This window comes from Papaver somniferum, chromosome 5, assembly GCF_003573695.1.
Source record: "Papaver somniferum cultivar HN1 chromosome 5, ASM357369v1, whole genome shotgun sequence".
Taxonomy (NCBI): Eukaryota; Viridiplantae; Streptophyta; class Magnoliopsida; order Ranunculales; family Papaveraceae; genus Papaver; species Papaver somniferum.
The window spans coordinates 152672315-152691485 of NC_039362.1; the positions used below are offsets into that span (position 1 = coordinate 152672315).

Genomic DNA, 19171 nt, shown 5'->3' on the forward strand with positions numbered 1-19171 from the left:
GTACATTGTTAGCCCGTATAACAAGCCTTTAAACCACGTGAGTTTTTTCAGATAGGTGTACCCACAAAACTAGTAGGAAATATCTAACTTCCATCTCAAACCCTGGTAAATTAATTAATAATCTCTTGATCGTATTCTGTTTGATGCGCTTTAAGAATATGAAAATCTGCATCGTGTGTCCATCTTTTTCCATTACTTTGTTTGTCTTCGTACTTAAGATGACCTTCGCGGTACTGCAAACAATTTCATAAAAAGAGTAAATAAAGTACAGGGAAAAAAACTTTTTAAATTCATATAACATCGGAAAGAATTATTATAATAAAATCACTGCATCTTCAGGGTTCCAACCGGCCGGCATGTTCCCCAATTTGGTTTTGTATTTAGTTTAAAAAAGGGACCAAAATTCGGTACTGTTAAGATTTTTTCCTATGGGGTCGCTGCAAACCAAACAGTAAACACCAATTAGAGCCACATCCTCTTCACGTGAAAAATTTAGACATTTGATGTAACTGCAGGGTAGCCACACAAATGAGAAATTTAAATTAGCAACACAGGAAACTAATACTTCTAGAAAACCAAACGTGTGTGTGTTTGAGTTATGTTGTGTATTCTTTTGGATTTCACAAGTTCGGTTTATATACTTTCTAAAAATAAAACCCTTCCACACATACCAAAGTAGTTCTGATCAAGATAAAATAAATAATGTTACTGTCGGTCCTTACAAAGTTAACTTTTTTGGTTGATGTTTGACATGGCAATGACACACACATATCACTCTAAAAAATATCTTGAATTAAAATTTTTTCATTATTACTTGAAGGGAAAACTCTGTCGCTGAAAGCCTGCACGTTATTTTTGAAAAATTTGGAATCTCGAAAAAGAATAAGATGAAACAATTTTCAAATAGATGTTAAATTTTCATAGTCGTCCTCACTTTTTAACGAAATTGGTTTCATGTTCACAATCGTCCTTACATTTTTACGAGAGCCACTAACTGTTTAAAGAGACACCTACTACTTGGATTACATCAATAATATTGAATTATCAAGAGATAGTCGTTGATTCATTTAATAGTTGAGCAATGTACCTTTAAACGAAACGGGAGGTGAATTAAGCTTCGACAGAAACCAAAGTCTACCCGTACAATATCTAATATCATAATCATAACTTCGTATCTTTAATTTAAACTAAAACATACAACCTCACATGAAACGTTACACCATAAACATAAACATCATAAACAATACATGTACATAAAACATAAACATTACATCATAAACACAAAATAACTTCCCGGCGAAACATAAAATAGACTTACTCAACCCATTCCACCAACTGACACCCAGGACATTTCCAGAAATGTTCACCGAACGTGTTCTTATCTTTAGAACGATGCAGTTTCATAACAAACTTACAATCAGGGATTGGGCATGCCGCCACCTTTTCGTGTTCAACCTTAATTATGCCTTTGTCTTTGAAGTTTTTACATAGTTTATTTACCTTTCTATCATCTTTGGCCTGGATTGCATCTTCCAACCATTGCATGTGCTTTTTCACGACACTTATCGAATTGGCAACGCAAGTACCTACTCTGTCCCGGTTCCGTTTCTAGTAACGTTTTGATTCCCGTACAACGTCTATGTGGGCACTTGGAATACATCCAAGGGAACTGCATTGTGGAATGGTCATCAAGAAAACATAGTGGACAAATTTGGTTTACTTCGATGCATACCATCTGTTTTCCTTTGCGGCTAGAATTCATTTGTGACTGAGTTTATTTCAAGAATGGTTTTATGCTTCAAGTTAGGTATTTCTTTGAATCGTTAATGGATTGTATTTGTAGAAAAAATTGTTTTTATTTATAAGAGAATTCCCGTTGTTGATAAGGAAAAAGAGATATCTATCTTAATGAGATATCAATAACAGTGCGTTGATGATGATAAGAATCCGAGGCTAACAGTGCGTCTGAGTGGAAACAAGTTGTAGGTTTACAATTTTTAAAAATAATGTGATTCGTCTGTGAGTAAAATGCACCTTTAGACATGTACATCCAACACAATAAGAAAAATAAATTAATCCAACAAATCTCGAAACAATTTATTCCTTGAATGTAAATAGAGTTGGTAAAACACGCTAAAACTATAAATGAGTGTACATGGAGTGTAAACGAAAAAAAGTCAAGGAACAGTTATACGTTAACCGTTATAAGAAAGGAAAAACGGACAACGAGTAGCCGTTCATATGGAACGGACAATAGTTGTCCGTTATTTTGAAGTAGAACGGTTAATGATTTACCGTTTTCTACTTTTTTAAAACGGCTAATGGTTAGCCGTATCCGGAGTCTTCCCTCTGGAATTCCCGCACACCAGAGAATCCTGGAGGGAAGAGGAGCTTTAAGTAACGGTTTTTTGGTTTGGGAAGAGGCTGGGAATGCCCATAAAACCCAGTCTTAGCAGCGCATGCTGTGACCACCACACTTGTGATGTGTGGTCTTCTTTCCCTCCTTCTTGTATTGCTTCTCTCCGTGAGAACGAAGCTTCTATTTATTTGTAGGTTTTGTCCTTCTTTTTGTTGTCTGTTCATTCGACGACGATGACATAAAAAGAAGAAGTCAGAATAGGAATTTGAAGAAATCTCAAATCCTCCCTCATTACAAAAAGAAAGAACGGATATATTCGATTAAAATGAAATGAAAATGACCATAATCAAAATAAAATAAAATAACATATCACCGCTGTCAAAAAGTGGAATAAAATACGTGTGCAAACAAAGCAATTCCTAACTGATTTCCCGCCTGCCAACACTTTCCTACTCATCTTTCTACACCCCCACACAGTATACACTCGAAGAGGCCATTCCAGAAACCCATTTCTCTTCTTTCTCAAGATTTATAATGAAAATATCACTCACTCTCTGCATTCTCTAGTAAAGAATCATCCATGGCGGAAACCACCGCTACCAAAGATCAACTTAGCTTAGAAATTAGGTCTTCCCCTAAATCCATCATCAAATCAACCAAACAATGGGATGAATCTTTTCAAGAACAAACTATATCCTTCTTCAATTTCTGTTCTCGGAGGAAGAAGAAATCTAATACTTGGATCATTTCACTCTTTGTTGTTCTTCATCTGGTGGTTTTTGCTACTACGATGATTGTGAATGATTGTCCTAGAAATTCCAGCCATGGACGTTGTGTTATTCGATCTATTGGTAGGGTTTCTTTTCAGCCTTTAACGGAGAATCCACTTCTCGGTCCTTCGTCATCTACGTGAGTCTTTCTTCACTTCTATTGGTAGTTTTTCCAGTTGCTTGAATTAAATTTTTTCTTTGTTAGGGTTTTCCGAACCTGCCTGTTATGGAACTTGAATTCAATTCTTTTAACTAGGATATATGAATTGTGCAATAAGTAGATCTAGTTTGATCAGTTGAGAATTACTAGGTTAGAACTGTTTTTGCTGCTGCAGTATATAAAGATCACCGCCGAATTTAGGCATTTTGAGGTTTTTATGTTTTTTACTTGTCGATTCCTTGTTAGAAGATACCAGGAGTTCAAGGATTACTCATATGACTCCTATGAAAATGGTATTTTTCTTGTTAATATGTCTTATTTATTCTTGAATTGGTACTGGTTGAATCTGTATGGCCTAGAGCATTAACAATAATCTAGTCAAATCAGAATAAATGCTGGCTTTGAAAAAGTGAAATACTCTTTCACAGGGACTTAGGTCTTTGTATGCTGTATTTCTCTGACACGAGTAACTTTATTCCGTAGTATGAATACAGCAGAAGATTTGTGAATGTTAAACACAAAAGTGAGTTTCCTAGTGGAACTTTTTTGATAACAATACAGAAGTATGTTCTGCTTTAAATGATAGAAATTAAACAAGAAAACTGGTTGAAGCAGTTTCTCGTTTTCATGCGCCATTTGTCCTGAAATGCTAGAGATGATTTGAATGGGGACGGTGTACCGTTTAATTTAAACATTATCACGAGTTTTTGTGCCAATCATTCTTTCTGAGAAACTATCATTCTTTCAGGCTGGATGAGATGGGTGCTCTTCGTCGGAAGTTATTGGTGAAACACGAAATTTGGCGCCTAGTAACATCTCCATGGCTGCATGCAGGGATGTTCAGCCTGATTATAAACCTTTCTGGTGTTATCTTCATAGGCCTGCAATTAGAACGAGAGTTTGGATCCTGTAAGATCCTTTCTGCATTCTCCTTATCTCAGAGTGACAAGTTTGATACTGTCTAAGCGTAACATAACCTGCTCTTTTTTTCCGCTTCTGGATTGCAGTGAGGATTGGGATGATCTACTTATGCTCAGGTTTTACTGGTAGTTTGGTATCTGCGCTTTTCGTTCAAGATATCCCAGAAGTTGGGTCTTCTGGTGCTTTATTCGGATTACTTGGTGCCATGCTCTCAGGACTTATCAGGAATTGGAAATTTTATAGTGACAAGGTCCTTTCATTATTCTTAGACTTTCACATTTTGTTTGGTGTTGTCTCTTTCCTCACTGTCTTCTCACTTTCACTCTTTCATTTTCTTGTATGCGAAAATGCAGTTCACAGCACTGGTAGTACTGTGTTTGGCAGCAACTATAAATTTTTCTCTTGGCGTGTTGCCTCACGTGGACAATTTTTCAAATGTTGGGGGATTTGTCTCTGGATTTCTCCTAGGATTTGTACTGTTCTTTGACCCTCGTCTTGTGCAAGTGCCTCTAAATAAAAAAGGTCTATTTGAATACAAGGAAAAGAGTTCAATGAACTTCAAGCAGAAATTGGATAAGCCAGTGCTGAGGAGTATCTCTCTCGTTCTGTTTGCTCTTCTGTAAGTTTTTCCTAACTCTATGCGACTTCTTTTATTCACTTTAAGATAATTACAGAAATTCAAACTGGTTCGTCTTATTTGTTGAAGATTTATACTTATGGATCAACTTATTTTTGGTTTGGTAGTGTTGCTGGATCTGTTGTTGCAGTACTACATGGAGAGAACTTGAATAACCAATGTAGCTGGTGCCATTATGTTAACTGCATTCCTTCCAAAAGGTGGAGCTGTAATGTGAAAGCTTCGCTGCCGTGCGAGGTAAGCATTTACAACTTTTAACTCTCAACTGTTGATAATGCAATGCTGTATGCCCATGCTGTGCAGCGAGACAATAACAGAACATTTGCACCTCAGATATTGTTTAGTGACACTAAAGATTGATGTTGCGAGATTTTTTATACTTATAAAACATGACTGAGAGAGTCATCTAACACCAAGCACCAGTACATCAAGAGATTTGGTACATAAAAGCTACTTCATATCCCTATGATTAGTTTGCGAACTGGCACATTATGGGCAGCTGTACCATACTTTATCTTGAGTCAGCCTTTTTTGGGTTAGAAATGACAGAAATACACGCATGCTGCTATTTATCATATAACTGAATCAATCTCATATTCTATAGCTCATACTAACTCTGGTTGCACTTGTGCAGGTCAGGAAAACTGCTAACCAATCGATTCTGACATGTAAAAGTAACGGCAAGTACAGAGTGTACACTTTCACAAACTTATCAGAAGCGAGGATAAGGGACCTGTGCAGTGAGATATGCTACTAAGCCTGCTGAACATTGTATGATATATGTTGTCATGACAGGTGTTATGCTTTAGAAACTAAAAAAATGGGTGGGATTTCTTTTCTTTTTTTGTTTGAAGGGGAAGTGTCACAATGGTGAGATCGATACATATATGCACTACCATTTGTCATAAAACAACATAGGCAATCCGTGTAGAAAAAAAAAGTTTCGCTTTAAACCTGTAATAAATGCAGTTACTGAAAAAGGTTTTTGTTTGTTTGCTTTTGCTCAAGAATTTGTGAATTATGAAAACTTTTGATTGCCAAGCCCATTTAGTCGAGGCGATGACAGGCCGGACCTTATTTCATATATCCAAATCCACAACCACAACAAATCTAGATGCTTCTAGCCAGTGAGAGAGAGATGATCTGGACCATTCGATCTCGTCTCATCAAGTGAAAAGACCTAATCCTAAATGACATCAGCCCTAGAGAACATCCACATGTGCGAAACCCACAAAAACCCTACTCAAACTAAAACAGAGAGACTTCAAGTACTCTAGCAACAAAAAATTCTCGACCATTAGATCTATCGACACGTCATCGATCCGGAACAAATTCTGAGTTTCAACGGTCAAGATTTCGTTTGAGAGGTAGAATCCGAACACTTTGAGAAAAACTTTTGTTTCTCTATTGTGTTTCTCTCTCTTCTGTTTCTCTGTTTTTCCAAATTTCGATTTTCAATTTTTCTTTGAATTTTAAGAAAAATCTGTGAAGAATTTTGAGCGACTGAGTGAGAAAGAGATGGCAATTATTGATAAAGAGAGAGAATTTGAGAAGGAGAAAGAAATCAGGGTTATGAACGGCAAAACAAGCTATGATATTGAAGATGATGATGAAGCAGTTGATGATAATGATGAGGTGAATGAAGTTGTTGATATGAAGAGAGTTGTTGACGAGGGTACTGAGGAGGAAGATGGTGGAGATGAGGAAGACGATGACGATGAAGAAGAGGAGGAAGAAGAGGTTGATGATGAGGATGAGGAAGAAGATACTGAAGAGGGTTTGCCTGCTTCTACATCTGTTCCTCAAGTCGTTGATGTTAGCGATGATGATGATGATGAGGAAGGTGCTGGTGGTGAGGATGATGATAGTGATGATGATGACGACGACGACGACGATGATGAGGATGAGAACGAGGAGGAGGTCGAAGAAGATGATGAGGTATAATTTCTTTCTTTTATGTAATTTTAAGCTTAATTTTTTAGATTTATGTTTTGTCTGTGATATTATATCTGAGATTTGTTTGTTTCCCTTTTTTGCCCTAAATTTTTAGGTTAAAAATTTATTTGTGGTACAATTTCCTGTAATAGATATGTTTTATTTGGCTAAAGTATGGGGATTTTGATTGTGATTTAAGCTTGATTTGTCTAGATAGAAATTCAGAGGTTTTCTGATTCATCTATTTTGTTGATTTTTACTAATTTTGTGTATGTACATCACTTTGTTAGTTCTAGTTGATGTCTGTCTGTTTATTTGTTTTGTTAAGTTTTACTGTTACTAGTTTCAAGAAATCTGTCTTCCCCTTTTTATGTCAAATTGATGGTTTAAGATGAAGCTTGGATCTTGGTTTAGCTAGTTGGGTACCAGTATTTTCTTGTTTTGATGTGTTAATCTTGTTTGAAGAGGGCAAGTTTCTTAGTAAAACCTTGATTAACTTTGTTTACCCTAATCTAACCTTTGATTTCTTCAGGGTCTTGTTAGGTGTTGCTTTCAATTATGCTTGTGTGTGTAGGAGGGTCTAGAAGATTTTGATTGGTAGTGCTCTACTTAATTTTCTTGTTGAAGTGGGATCTGATTCAGCAGTACTTTCTAGTCTTTCTTGTATGTTGATGGTGTCTATGTGGTTGTACCAAGCCCTCCATGAATTTATCATGGATGTATGGATGATGCCTGCTATGTTTCTGTTAAAGCTGTATGCTCAGTCTTGGATTATGGAAAGAAGGATACACTTCTGTCTCGCTTACTAATATGTTATGCCCCTTCATCAGCATATTTCTTGTAGATCTGTGTTTGCAGATGTCTTCTCATCTTGCTTGTTGGCTACATATATCATTGGACTTGTTTGATCCTGGCTGCAACTTGCTATATTGTTGTTTATTTGCTCATATATAGGATTGTGTTTGTTGGTGACTTTGCATATTAGTTAGAAACATGGTTTATAGGTCTTAACACTAGTAGGAGTAATGATAATCCCACTTTATTGTTTTTGATTGACCTTGAATGGTGGTTCATGAAGGAATATGCTAGCTTGTCCTGTAGATTAAAATCTGCCTGTACATATACCTTAATATGGTTAGTTAAACTTTTCCATTTGCCATTTCTGTTTGTTATTGTCACTTTGTGGCTTCTGACTTGCATACAATTTTTGTCCCGTAGTTTCCATTGATAACATGTGCCCTTTGTTTATGATATGTACTGGTGCTAAATTCAAGAGTTGACATGTTTACGCGTTACAAACTTATCCATCCCTTATTGTCCTGGTTTTTTCTTTTTCTTTCTTGTTTCTTTTTTTGGGAAAACAGTTGAGTTTCTTGTGCGGGCTTTGATTTATATCTGATCATTGAATATTAATGACATATGATTGTCTTGTAGGAGGATTTGGGAACTGAGTACCTTGTTCGTCCAGTAAGTCGTCCAGAAGACGAGGAGGATGCTAGTGATTTTGAACCAGGTCAGGAGAATGGTGAAGAAGAGGATGAGCTTGTGGAGGAGGATGAAGATGAAGGTGAAAAGGGAGAGGTTTCAGCAAAGAGAAAAAGGCCAAGTAACGATGATGACTCTGATGAGAACGACGATGATGACTCTGATGACGATGGTGGGGAAGATGATGTGAGACCTTCCAAACGATAGGGTTCAGCCCTCGAGGTTTGACGAGAGACCGTATCCAGTCAGCTGAATGCCTCTCCTCCGACCTCGAGTACACAGTCCCCTTGTGTAGAAAAAAAAGGTAGAAAAGTTTGATGCTTCATAGCTGTACTTTTGTTTATTTTTACTGTTATTTATGAGACAGTAAAGTAAGGTCTTAAACTAGGCATCTCTAAATTCAGAAAAAATATGCATTGTAGACGTATTTCAATTGAGTGGCGGTGTAGTGGGTGTTGATTATTACTTTTCTCAATGGCAAGAAAGTTTAAGACCTTGTGTAAGGTATTGTTAACTAGTTCTTCATTAATATTCTAAATAGTTTAGATTAATCATGTTCAGTACAATTTCTGCACAAAGACTCTGTAGACGGACGACTGCGGCCTATTAACAGAAAGGTAATGTTAGAAGGTGATATTTACTTTGGTTTTTTGAGGCGGGTTAAGAATTACAGAGCAGCCCTTGCAAACCTACCTTATTCACTTGTTTAGTTAAAAGCCAATGTAGACTTGTGAACGAGAATCGCCAAATGAAGAAATAGTACCCCAGCAGATCAAATACTTCCAAAATTATGAGGGAAAGAGGTTATAACAGATAAAGAAACTGTATAATCTTGCGACCATCTACACGTCTGTAGAACTTATTCTGATACTTGGTAGTATGAATACAGCAGAAGATTCGTAGTATGAATGCCTTAGAGCAACTGCAATGGACGACTAAACCCAAATTTTTGGTCCAGATACGTGACGTAGTCGAACAGAGTAAAGATAAAAAACCAGACTATACCTAAATTTCAGACTATATTTGGTCTGGACTACGGACCAAAACCAAATTTGGTCGAGCGAAGTTATAAATTTCGTCCGTTAACAGGCGTTTATATAATGCACGCTTCAGATGAAGCGGTTGATACTTCTCGTCCCATAGTCAGGCGTTTATATAACGTACGTCCCAGTGAGGCGAAGCTATAATGTACGCCCCATCAGACGTGAGTATAATTTTCGCCCCATTCAGGCGTGCATTTTATGGCCGCCCCACTCAGGCGTGCATAAAGCTCACGCCCCACACCGAGCGGACATTATACCTTATACTCCGTATGTTACCATGTTTGAACGGATGAAAATAGTCGACAAAAATGTTTATACCGTTGGTAATTTTCGAACGTTGGAGAAAACGGAACGTTGGACATTTTCGAACGTTTGAAAGATATTTTCGGACGTCGGAAATTAGGTTTCTTTCATACACCTATATATACACTTGAATTCCTCTAATATTTCCCCAAACACTACTCATTCATACTATCTATCAGCAGCAGCAGAAGAAGTATTATTTCGTCTTTCAAATCATTTATTAGGAAATTTTCACCGAATCGCTTACAATGGCACCACGAATAGCACGAGGTCCAAATTTTACGTCAATCGAAGATGTAACGATGTGTAAAATTCATTTATCAATATCTCAAGATCCTGGTGTTGGAACTGATCAATCAGAGGCGGCGTTGTGGACTCGTATCAAGGATGATATTGAACTTCATTTACCTAATAAACCAGAGCGGTCTTGGAGTTCCTGGCAAAAACGATATCAGGGAATAAGTAAAGATGTGACGTTGTTTTCGGCGAAAGAGGCGGAAGTGGATGGTGAATATCATACTGGATGGGGTCCTGAAAAGAAGGTAAGTATTCTTTATTTTTTGAACAATTATTTTCTAATATTTACACGCCCATGAACTTAACTATTTTTAAAAAAGCTTGAAGAAGTAAACATGTGGTTCAAGGAATGCAATAATGGAAATTTTTTTTAAGCACGAAGAGTGTTACCCAATTGTCTTAGAAAATATAAAATATAATTGGCGATCGACTTTTGTATTCGTTACGACGCACGATTTGGACAGTTGTGAGAATAACGAGGAAGATGAGGAAGGACAACAAACAACAACTCAAGCCGAGTCCGGTAACGACACAGATAGTGGAGACATAAAGAACACATATCTCCGTAAGATGGGGAAAAAAGCAGCAAAACGATATAAGAAAACTGGGAGAGAAAAATCCACTGTCCAAGAGGAATTGATGGGAATAATTATTAAAGAACAACAAAATTTCAATACTCATTACCAAGCACAATCAAGATTCAAGATGGAACAAAGAGCAGCAGAGTTTGCAGCAAAACAAGCCGAACATGCGGTAAAAAAAGCCAAGGAAGTTGAAGATGAAGAATTTCACATCATTATGATGGATCTTCAAAAATTTGATCCTGTACAAAAGGAGTACTTCGAACTTCGTAGGGCGGACATAGTTCGGAATAGAAGAAACCAATCTTAACTCAAAGGCGGAATAGTTGAAAACTTTATTATCTCTCCTATTTAGTGATTAATAGTTTTAGTAGTATAACTATCTTTTAATATTTCTTATTATTACAATTAGCCGTATTATTATGTAATTTTTGGATTTTAAGTTTATTTTCGTTGAATTGAATTAAATTTAAACGTTTTTGAAACAACTAACCGTAATTAAAACTTGATGATGATTACATAAAAAAGAGATAATACATTAAATAAAACAATTCGTCCAAAAATACTGACCAAGTATTGATCAACATCTTTCGAACAATAACTATAGGAAAGTTACAAAATTCTAATTTAATCATTCGTCGGATTATAGTGCGCAAGATTTGATTTGAAGATTTCATAGCATTCCTCATGCTCAAAATCATTGCCTGTCTCGTGGTAATATCCCAACCGAGCTGTAATTTGCTGCAAATTTAAACAAAAATAAGTTACATATATGTTTAGCTTAAATATAGCTCTAAGCATAGGATTTGAAATATATTCTCACCCGTTCCTCATACGCCATACTAGGATTCCGTATGTTAACATCAACATGAAACACAACAAAAGTTTCCACCTCATTGTTGATGCGATTGAACCTATTTTGAACATCTTTTTTAGTTCTAGATTTTTCATTACCTGTTAACGTATCGAATATATCAAAAATATTTGACCAAAAACGGTTGCGGGGTTGCCCTGAATAAAGTGGATCTCTGTAACATTGATCCACGCTTGAACAATACCAACATCTTCTTCTTTAGAGAATTTTTTCATACTTCGTAGCTGAATCACAGACTAAAGAGATTGTTTGGGGTGGAGAAAAGAAGAAAAATAAGAATTCTATAGTTTTATAGGATAAAAAAAAAAGAATTGACACGAATCAATCATAATATGTTGGGATAAGAAAACAGTAATCCCATATAGTATCGACAAAAAAAAATGATAAGAAGATAAGAAAATGATTTTATTATTATCCAAAGTTAAAATACAAAGAAAATGACAATCATAAGCTTTCATAAAAAAACAACCCATACAATGACAATCAATGTCCAAATTTTTAATTTCCATATTCTGACCATATATGTTCGATCAAGTCATCATGCAAGCGAATATGCGCTTCTTTGTTATGCATTGCACGTCGGCGTTGCTCAGCTCTAATTTGGGAAAACTCCTCACTATTGCCTCTTAATATATTAACCAGTGCCGGGTTGCTACGTTGTTCATAAACATGTGGTCAGTCTCCGGGTAGACGCTCATCCTCGACTATCATATTATGTAAGATAATACAGGTTTTCATGATATCGGCAAGCACATTTGGATTCCACATTCTTGCAGGTTGTTTGATGATTCCAAACTGTTGTTGGAGTACACCAAATCCCCGTTCTACATCTTTTCTTGCACCCTCTTGCATCGATGAAAAGATTTCCTTTTTCCTACCTACCGGATGTTTAATGACCATAATAATAGTAGGTATCTCTGGGTATATGCCATCACCTAGATAATACGACATATCATATGAATGTCCGTTTACCTCGTAGCTCACTGGTGGTGCTTTTTCCTGTTACAAGACTTCGAAAAACATATGAACGGTTCATAACATTAATATCGTTGTTAGATTGGGGCATACCAAAAAATGCATGCGAAAACCATAGATCATAGGACACCACCGCCTCCAACACGATACTTTCGCTCTCTTTATATGCGATGTTAGCCCCTGACTCTGCTGACGGACATTTATCCCATTTCCAATGCATGCAATCTAGACTACCTAGCATCCCTGGAAATCCCGGGTCTTTGTTTTGCTTGAGCAATAGTTCAACATCACCAGCAGTTGGTTCACGAAATATTCTTTCCCATACACGTTGACAGTCGTCTTACAGAACCTCCGAGTAGCTTCCAACACAGTGGTTTCTCCTATGCGTAAGTACTCGTCTATTGCATCTGCCGCACATCCGTAAGATAACATTCTTACTGCTGCTGTTACTTTTTGATGAGGGTTTAATCCTACAACTCCACAAGCATCGGGCTTTTGAACAAAATATCTGTATGTATTGGTAACACCTTCCACTATTCGGTTAAACAATTGTCAACGCCTTCTGAATCTTCTGCGAAAAACATTGGGTGGTTGGTTTAGGTACGGAGAAAAATAGTCGTTCCATAGAAGTTCAGCTCCTGCATCACGATTTCTGGGTACTTTGATACGAGTTTGAGGACATTTTGAATTTGTAACAAGGACTCCCAAACTAACGGCCATGTTATTTTTCATAATTGATATTGCATCATCATCAGAGGAATAAAAACTACTATTAAAATATGAAGAAGAAGAAGAAACAGAAGAGCAATAATGAGCGGTTTTCTCATAGCTTTCCATTACTATCTGAAGCAGAAGAGGGGTGTTGCCATTCATATATTGGGTGATCAGGTATTTAATTTATATCCAAGAGAATTAATAAAAAAAAAGGAGATGGTGAGAGATAGTGATTTTCTTGAAAAAATTAAAGTCTTTTACAAAAAAAGATAAATGCTTTGACAGTAGCCTGATATGACTATACTCTATATGGACGGTGTAAAAACTATACACACTGCCTACTCTCAAACTTGAGAGGACTACTAAAGAGATAGTGGAGAGCGTTGACTTGAAATGACTCGCTGTAAGATAAGATAAGATATTAACTATCAGTATCCGAAGGCGCCGATCGAGGTGGCATAAAAGGCATCTGCATTCTCGGAGTGGCATTGACTAACGACATTGTTGAAGCTGATCCTTGACTCATAGAGCTCCAAACTTGCGGTGGCATTGTTTGGGAAAAGGAACCGAACCCAAGGGGAGGTTGGACAGCGTGCGGCGGACGGAAAAGAGACATTTGTTGCTGTAAATCTATGTTCATAGTATTCAGCCTTTGTATTTCTGCTTCTTTCGCCATAATAACGTCCATCCTCTCATTCGTTTGTTTTAATGTAAAATTGCGAAATTGGTGATTAAAATCAACATGTTCTTGAAATAATGTGCAAGCTTCGTGCTGTCATGAAAAAATAAAATACATAAGTACAAATGTATAATAAAAGTCGAACGTTCTTGAAAAAGTCGAAAGTTAACATACGTGGGATAATAGATGTGGAGGAGGGATAGGTACATGTTCAGCAGGGTGTTCAATTGGGTCCGTATACAAGTCACCAACAAGCCCATATGTTTGGGCTTCCCAATTAGGATGAGTCACATAATCGTTGTAGTTAGTTACCTTTCTCCAGTATTGTAAATATATATCATAATCTTTAACAACTTGCACTATCTCTGTAGCATCGAGCAAACCTTCTCTTTTTAGGCGTTCTGCTTGAATACTGCCGATATCCCCAATAACTGTGTGTAGTTTTATGGGAACAACAAAAGTATAATGGTTTTGCCTCCATCACCTTTCTCCGAGGTACATCTTATGCTGTACAGTTAGAAAGGGAATACGAATGTAGTAAGTATGATATATACTACATAAGCATGAAAAAAAATGTTATTACTATTTACCAACAATTATCGAATAAAATTTAATTATTAACTCACAATGCCCATGTAAGAAAATATATATCTGGAGTCTGATAGCCTCGAAGCCGTGCATCCCATATCAGATGAAAGAACTTCTCTGTATGATACCCATGGGAGCCATGTCACTTTTTCAGCAGTAAGCTTACTCAGTAAATCCCTACAACGGAAAATATCATTTGTATTCTTCGGTACATTCCATTTAGAAGTTACAAGCCATTTTTGTTCTGTACTCCCTTTTGAGACGTCTGGTCGACATATGCCTAGGTATTCATACCCCCAAAACTACTCCATGAAAATAATTAGACAATTTAATAACTTCGCAACAAAATAAACAATGAAAGGAAGAAAAAACTGGATTAAAAGAATACCTCTAATATTTGGAATGGACCGTATAATGCCTTTTGTCTCCTACCATTTAAACGGAGTGACGCATACAATCTCGAAAAAGCAACACCACCCCAGTCATACGTGGATACTACATCAAGATTTTCAAAAGCAGCTAACCATCTAACATCAATATAGGTCTTTGCATTAGAAAAGAAAAAATGTCCCAAAACATACATGAAAAAGGAAATTGCTACTCTATAAGCAAGGGTGCTATCATTTTCATCCGCAACCAACTTGTCTTCTAAGAAATATGAGCTTAAATATTTAATTATAATTGATTTGAAACCCACAACAGAGCTTTTGGACAGAGCGTGACATCTTGGATATCCGGAAAGATACGCTCACGAACATATTCAAATTGATACTTCCCAGAATCATACGGAATGTCAGGCCCATCACCGATACTCAGTCCAGTCAGCATGAGACAATCTAGGGGGTAAATCCCATCTCACCATTTGGGAAGTGAAAAGTATTTGTTATATCTCAAAACCGCTCAACAATATAATCAACCATTGGATGTTGGGTTTCGCTACATTGTATGTTCAGTAAACTTTACCATCCCGCTTTTTCAATAATATATTTAGCTCTAAGACAATATTGTGAAATAGTTTGATAGTGATGAATTACCGATGCCAGAGATCCACGATGTTGATACTTTAATTTCTGCTCTCCTGTAAATGTAATGTCTGTAGTAGCGTGCGGTTTATCATCTTGCAGTACATGAAACCGCCCTAACCGGGGAATATCAACCTCCTTAATTTTACCAGTAGAGATTATGTTGTAATCCTCTTCGGCTACAGATTTCTGTTTCTTGTTCGTCTTCGTGCGACCATTGAACCGCGCTGTGAGTCTGTTCAGCATCTGTGCACACACAAGATAAGTGCAATCTCAATTTTAAAACACCAACCCTCATTATTCCATATTTTTATAAGTCCATCATCATTTATATTCCAAATACTATAAATCCTTATCACAAACTATATTAATTTCAAATTCTATAATTCCACTTATATTCCAAATACTATAAATCCTTAATACAAACTATATTAATTCCAAATTCTATAATTCCACAAACACAAATTAAATCGTCACCTATGTATGTAGAACATATTAGAAACCAAAAAAATATACCTCATAACAACTCAATGTAATCACTTCAACATTCCATAAAAATCACTATAAAATCAATCACTTTTAACCCCATTTACATACATATATGTAACACATAAAATTCACATAACCACAAGAAATGTAAAAACACATATTAATCCAAATTTATGAAAAAACACATAAATTTAGCTCATCTTAAAACCCAATTTCATATTTAACCAAATCTACATATAACATACGTGATCAAATCTGTTCACATACGGTATCATATTCATAATTGTTTGTCAATACCCAATTTTCTAAAACCTAATTTTAACAAGGTTTTAAATTAAAACCTAAATTTAACAAACTAAAACCCTAAATAAATTGTGCAAGAATATAGATAAACATAAGAGATTAAGAAAACTAACGTACCTCTCATGGAATCTATCTCGTTGCTATTTTCCTTTTTTTTCTTCCTTTCCTACTCGTTACTGCGTTTGAGAATGGGAGTGAAAGATATAGGTGATGTTTTGATGGCGGTAGAAACAAAGAGGTAGAAAAGAAGAAGACCGAGAAGAAAAGATTAGAGTAAACGTGTAACACGTAAAGGGGTTTACGTGGAGGTGGAGGTATAATGTTCGCCGGGTTGAACTTCACATGTGTTGATTACGTGTGTTAAGTGGGGCGGAGATTATATGTACGCCCTTGGACCGGCGGAAACTATAAAAACGCCCCATCGGGCGTGTATTATATCACCGTCCCGTGTACAGGCGTAAATTATATGACCGCCCCACATCCGGTGTTTACTATATCAACGCCCCACATCCGGCGTTAATTTTATGGCCGCCCCAACTGGGCGCACTTAATAGCTACGCTCCACTATCAGACGTTGATTATACGTCCGCTCGACTAAATATACTCGCTACCATAGCGTCATATTATGGACTAAACTCAAATTTTATCGTGGTTTTTGGTCTTTGCTCTTTGGTTTTCATCACACCATTGTGGATGATCTTAGGAAACTATATTTACACGACCATTTGGCTCACCTGCGAAGTTAACATAACATAAGCACACAAAAAATATGCTAGTAATTTACTACTTGTACAGTGTGGGAAAGGCTGTTTCCTGCTTGGTTTCTAAAACTCATTGTAAGCATTTTTCAGTGAATTATCTTGACTAGCTAGTAGATTTGGTTGATCAAATAGGAGGTTCTTTCCTCATCTCACAAATAGGGTACCTAAGGTCTGATGGTGTGGTCCCTTCTGCAGACAAGTCCCATCTTGACATGTTATTTTTTTTACATTTTCTCATTAGTATCTAAATTTCTAGTCTCGTCAACTTATGTGTTTGAAATTGGTACAAGGCGACGCAGCCACTAACTGTAAAGTTAAATATTTCAATGATTACCACAGAATACAGATACTACTTCATGACAATATTAATTCTTATGTCCATCAATTTTATAGTGCTATTACTGCATCGGTGCACTGGTTCATACAATCGCAACTTAGTGCTTTTACTTTTAAATATGTAGTGTACCAGTTAGCACATATAGAGCATCCATCCAGTACTTTTTGATTTTGTTGAGTAGCCACAGATACAATAGTGGGGATTGTCGAAGATGTGTTTTGCCAGCTCACTCACGGGGATAGGGTACCCGATACCTACAAGTCCAACCTTACCAAAATTTTGTGCTCATCAATTGTCCAACACATGCAATGCAAACAAAGTTGGTAAATGCCCGACTTCAAGTCATGCTTTGTAAGTGTAAACTTTACAACATGAGTCTTTAGTGTCACTAAACAAGATCTGAGGTGCACATGTTCTGTTATTGTCTTGTTGCACATCATGAGCAAACTGCATTCAATTGTAAACAGTTGAACCATACGTCGTCAAAAAAGTTCTACTAACGAACTCACTTTCGTGTCTGAGTTTTTCTAGTTCAATTCTCTTCCCAAGTATAATAGTCCTACAGATCCTTCATTTCTAATCTATGAAAATCTTAGCCAGACAACTACGTGCATTCATTATCAGCCAGTCACTCAAAAACATAGCATTCAAACTCAATTTTCAGAACTCACACCAAAGAGATTCATTAACAGATGGAGTACAACTTCAATACCTTAATTCATATTCATTAACCAGAATAACTCCATATCAACAATTCTTTTAAATTTTTTTGGATAATATTTATATTTTAGTGGCAATACAAGTACCGAACCTGCGACCTTCTAAAGGTATACATACATGGTATCACTTCATTTGTTAGTCCCACAGCGGCAACACTGCGAAATGGACTCTAGTTTATAGGAAGTGGAATTTGGAAACTGGACACGACCTTACTTGAACAGGATCTGTTCTATAGGCTCGTACCTCTGTATCCTTGAGTTCTAAGGAGACAGGAACCGTAGTCTGTCTGACAGACTCCAAATTCTTTTTGCTGGAGAAAATGCAACTTGTTTTAGATTTTACCTTCAGGGAATAAATAGTACCCAAGAATATGAGGGCTTCAGGGAATAAATAGTACCCAAGAATATGAGGGACTTGTATAGTATGAATACAGCAGAAGATTTGTGAACGTTAAACCCATACAAAAAGTGAGTTTTATTTCGTAGAACTTTTTTGACAATGTACGGTCAACTGAATGCTGTGGAACAAGACAATTGCAGAACATGAGCACCAGATCCTGTTGAGTGACACTAAAAACTGATGAATTTAAACTTATAAAGCATGACTTCAACAGTTGGGTAGTTACCAACTTTGCAACTTAATTAAGCAGTTGTTTGCTTGTGTTGGATAATTTATGGGCACCAAACTTTGGGTTGGACACGTAGGTGTCCGATCCCCGTGGGTGAGCTGGCAAAACATATCTTAGACAATCCCCACTATTAATTAGGTGCTTGAAGGGTCACTCAGTTCCACACTCGGCCAACAAGACTGAATTTTTTTTGAAGAGAAAGGTTAAATTCATTCAAGATGAAGATGAAGAAAAAAGAAAAGAGAATACAAGATGAGAACGCCTAGGCGAGTTCAAAGGTGAGAGAAATACTCCACCAGAAACAAAGAAAAAGCGACTAAAAGAGTGGTGAAAACCAACTCGCCAACAGAGTAAAACAAACCGCAGTAAATAAAATACCTCGGCCTACAAGACTGAATGGTTAGCACATTAATTGGATTTTACACTCCTCCTATCACACTGTCTGTATAATGCACACTAGAGAAAACAAGTATTTGTGGTTACTCTACAAAATCAAAGAGATCTGGATGGATGCTCTATGTACTAACTGGTACACTAGAAATTAGATGGGCATAAAGTAGAATTATGTTATGAAGTAGTATCTGTGGTAA

The 19171-nt window shown here is 36.6% G+C and overlaps 2 protein-coding genes and 1 pseudogene across 2 annotated transcripts; all 3 read left to right on the forward strand.

The window, feature by feature from the left end:
- The first annotated feature begins 2797 nt into the window (after positions 1-2797).
- Positions 2798-5854, forward strand: LOC113277992 (RHOMBOID-like protein 8). Its single transcript, XM_026526949.1, has 6 exons — positions 2798-3268; positions 4038-4198; positions 4297-4460; positions 4564-4829; positions 4955-5084; positions 5482-5854. The coding sequence occupies exons 1-6, from the start codon at positions 2940-2942 to the stop codon at positions 5602-5604; spliced, it is 1173 nt and encodes a 390-aa protein (XP_026382734.1). The 5' UTR covers positions 2798-2939; the 3' UTR covers positions 5605-5854.
- Positions 5855-6237: 383 nt separating this feature from the next.
- LOC113283236 (prostatic spermine-binding protein-like) lies at positions 6238-8818 on the forward strand. The gene is made up of 2 exons (XM_026532427.1): positions 6238-6785; positions 8217-8818. Exons 1-2 carry the CDS (start codon positions 6366-6368, stop codon positions 8472-8474), a joined length of 678 nt encoding a protein of 225 aa, XP_026388212.1. The 5' UTR covers positions 6238-6365; the 3' UTR covers positions 8475-8818.
- A 9338-nt stretch (positions 8819-18156) lies between these two features.
- LOC113285083 lies at positions 18157-18249 on the forward strand (annotated as a pseudogene).
- Positions 18250-19171: the final 922 nt, after the last annotated feature.

What these genes read in the sequence shown, in the direction of transcription:
- LOC113277992 (XM_026526949.1), top strand. Translation starts at nt 2,940, where the DNA reads ATGGCGGAAACCACCGCTACCAAAGATCAACTTAGCTTAGAAATTAGG. An exon ending in AGAACGAGAGTTTGGATCCT is followed by an intron (nt 4,199 to 4,296) that starts GTAAGATCCTTT and finishes TCTGGATTGCAG; the next exon opens with TGAGGATTGGGATGATCTAC. An exon ending in AAGCTTCGCTGCCGTGCGAG is followed by an intron (nt 5,085 to 5,481) that starts GTAAGCATTTAC and finishes GCACTTGTGCAG; the next exon opens with GTCAGGAAAACTGCTAACCA.
- LOC113283236 (XM_026532427.1), top strand. Translation starts at nt 6,366, where the DNA reads ATGGCAATTATTGATAAAGAGAGAGAATTTGAGAAGGAGAAAGAAATC. An exon ending in AGGTCGAAGAAGATGATGAG is followed by an intron (nt 6,786 to 8,216) that starts GTATAATTTCTT and finishes ATTGTCTTGTAG; the next exon opens with GAGGATTTGGGAACTGAGTA.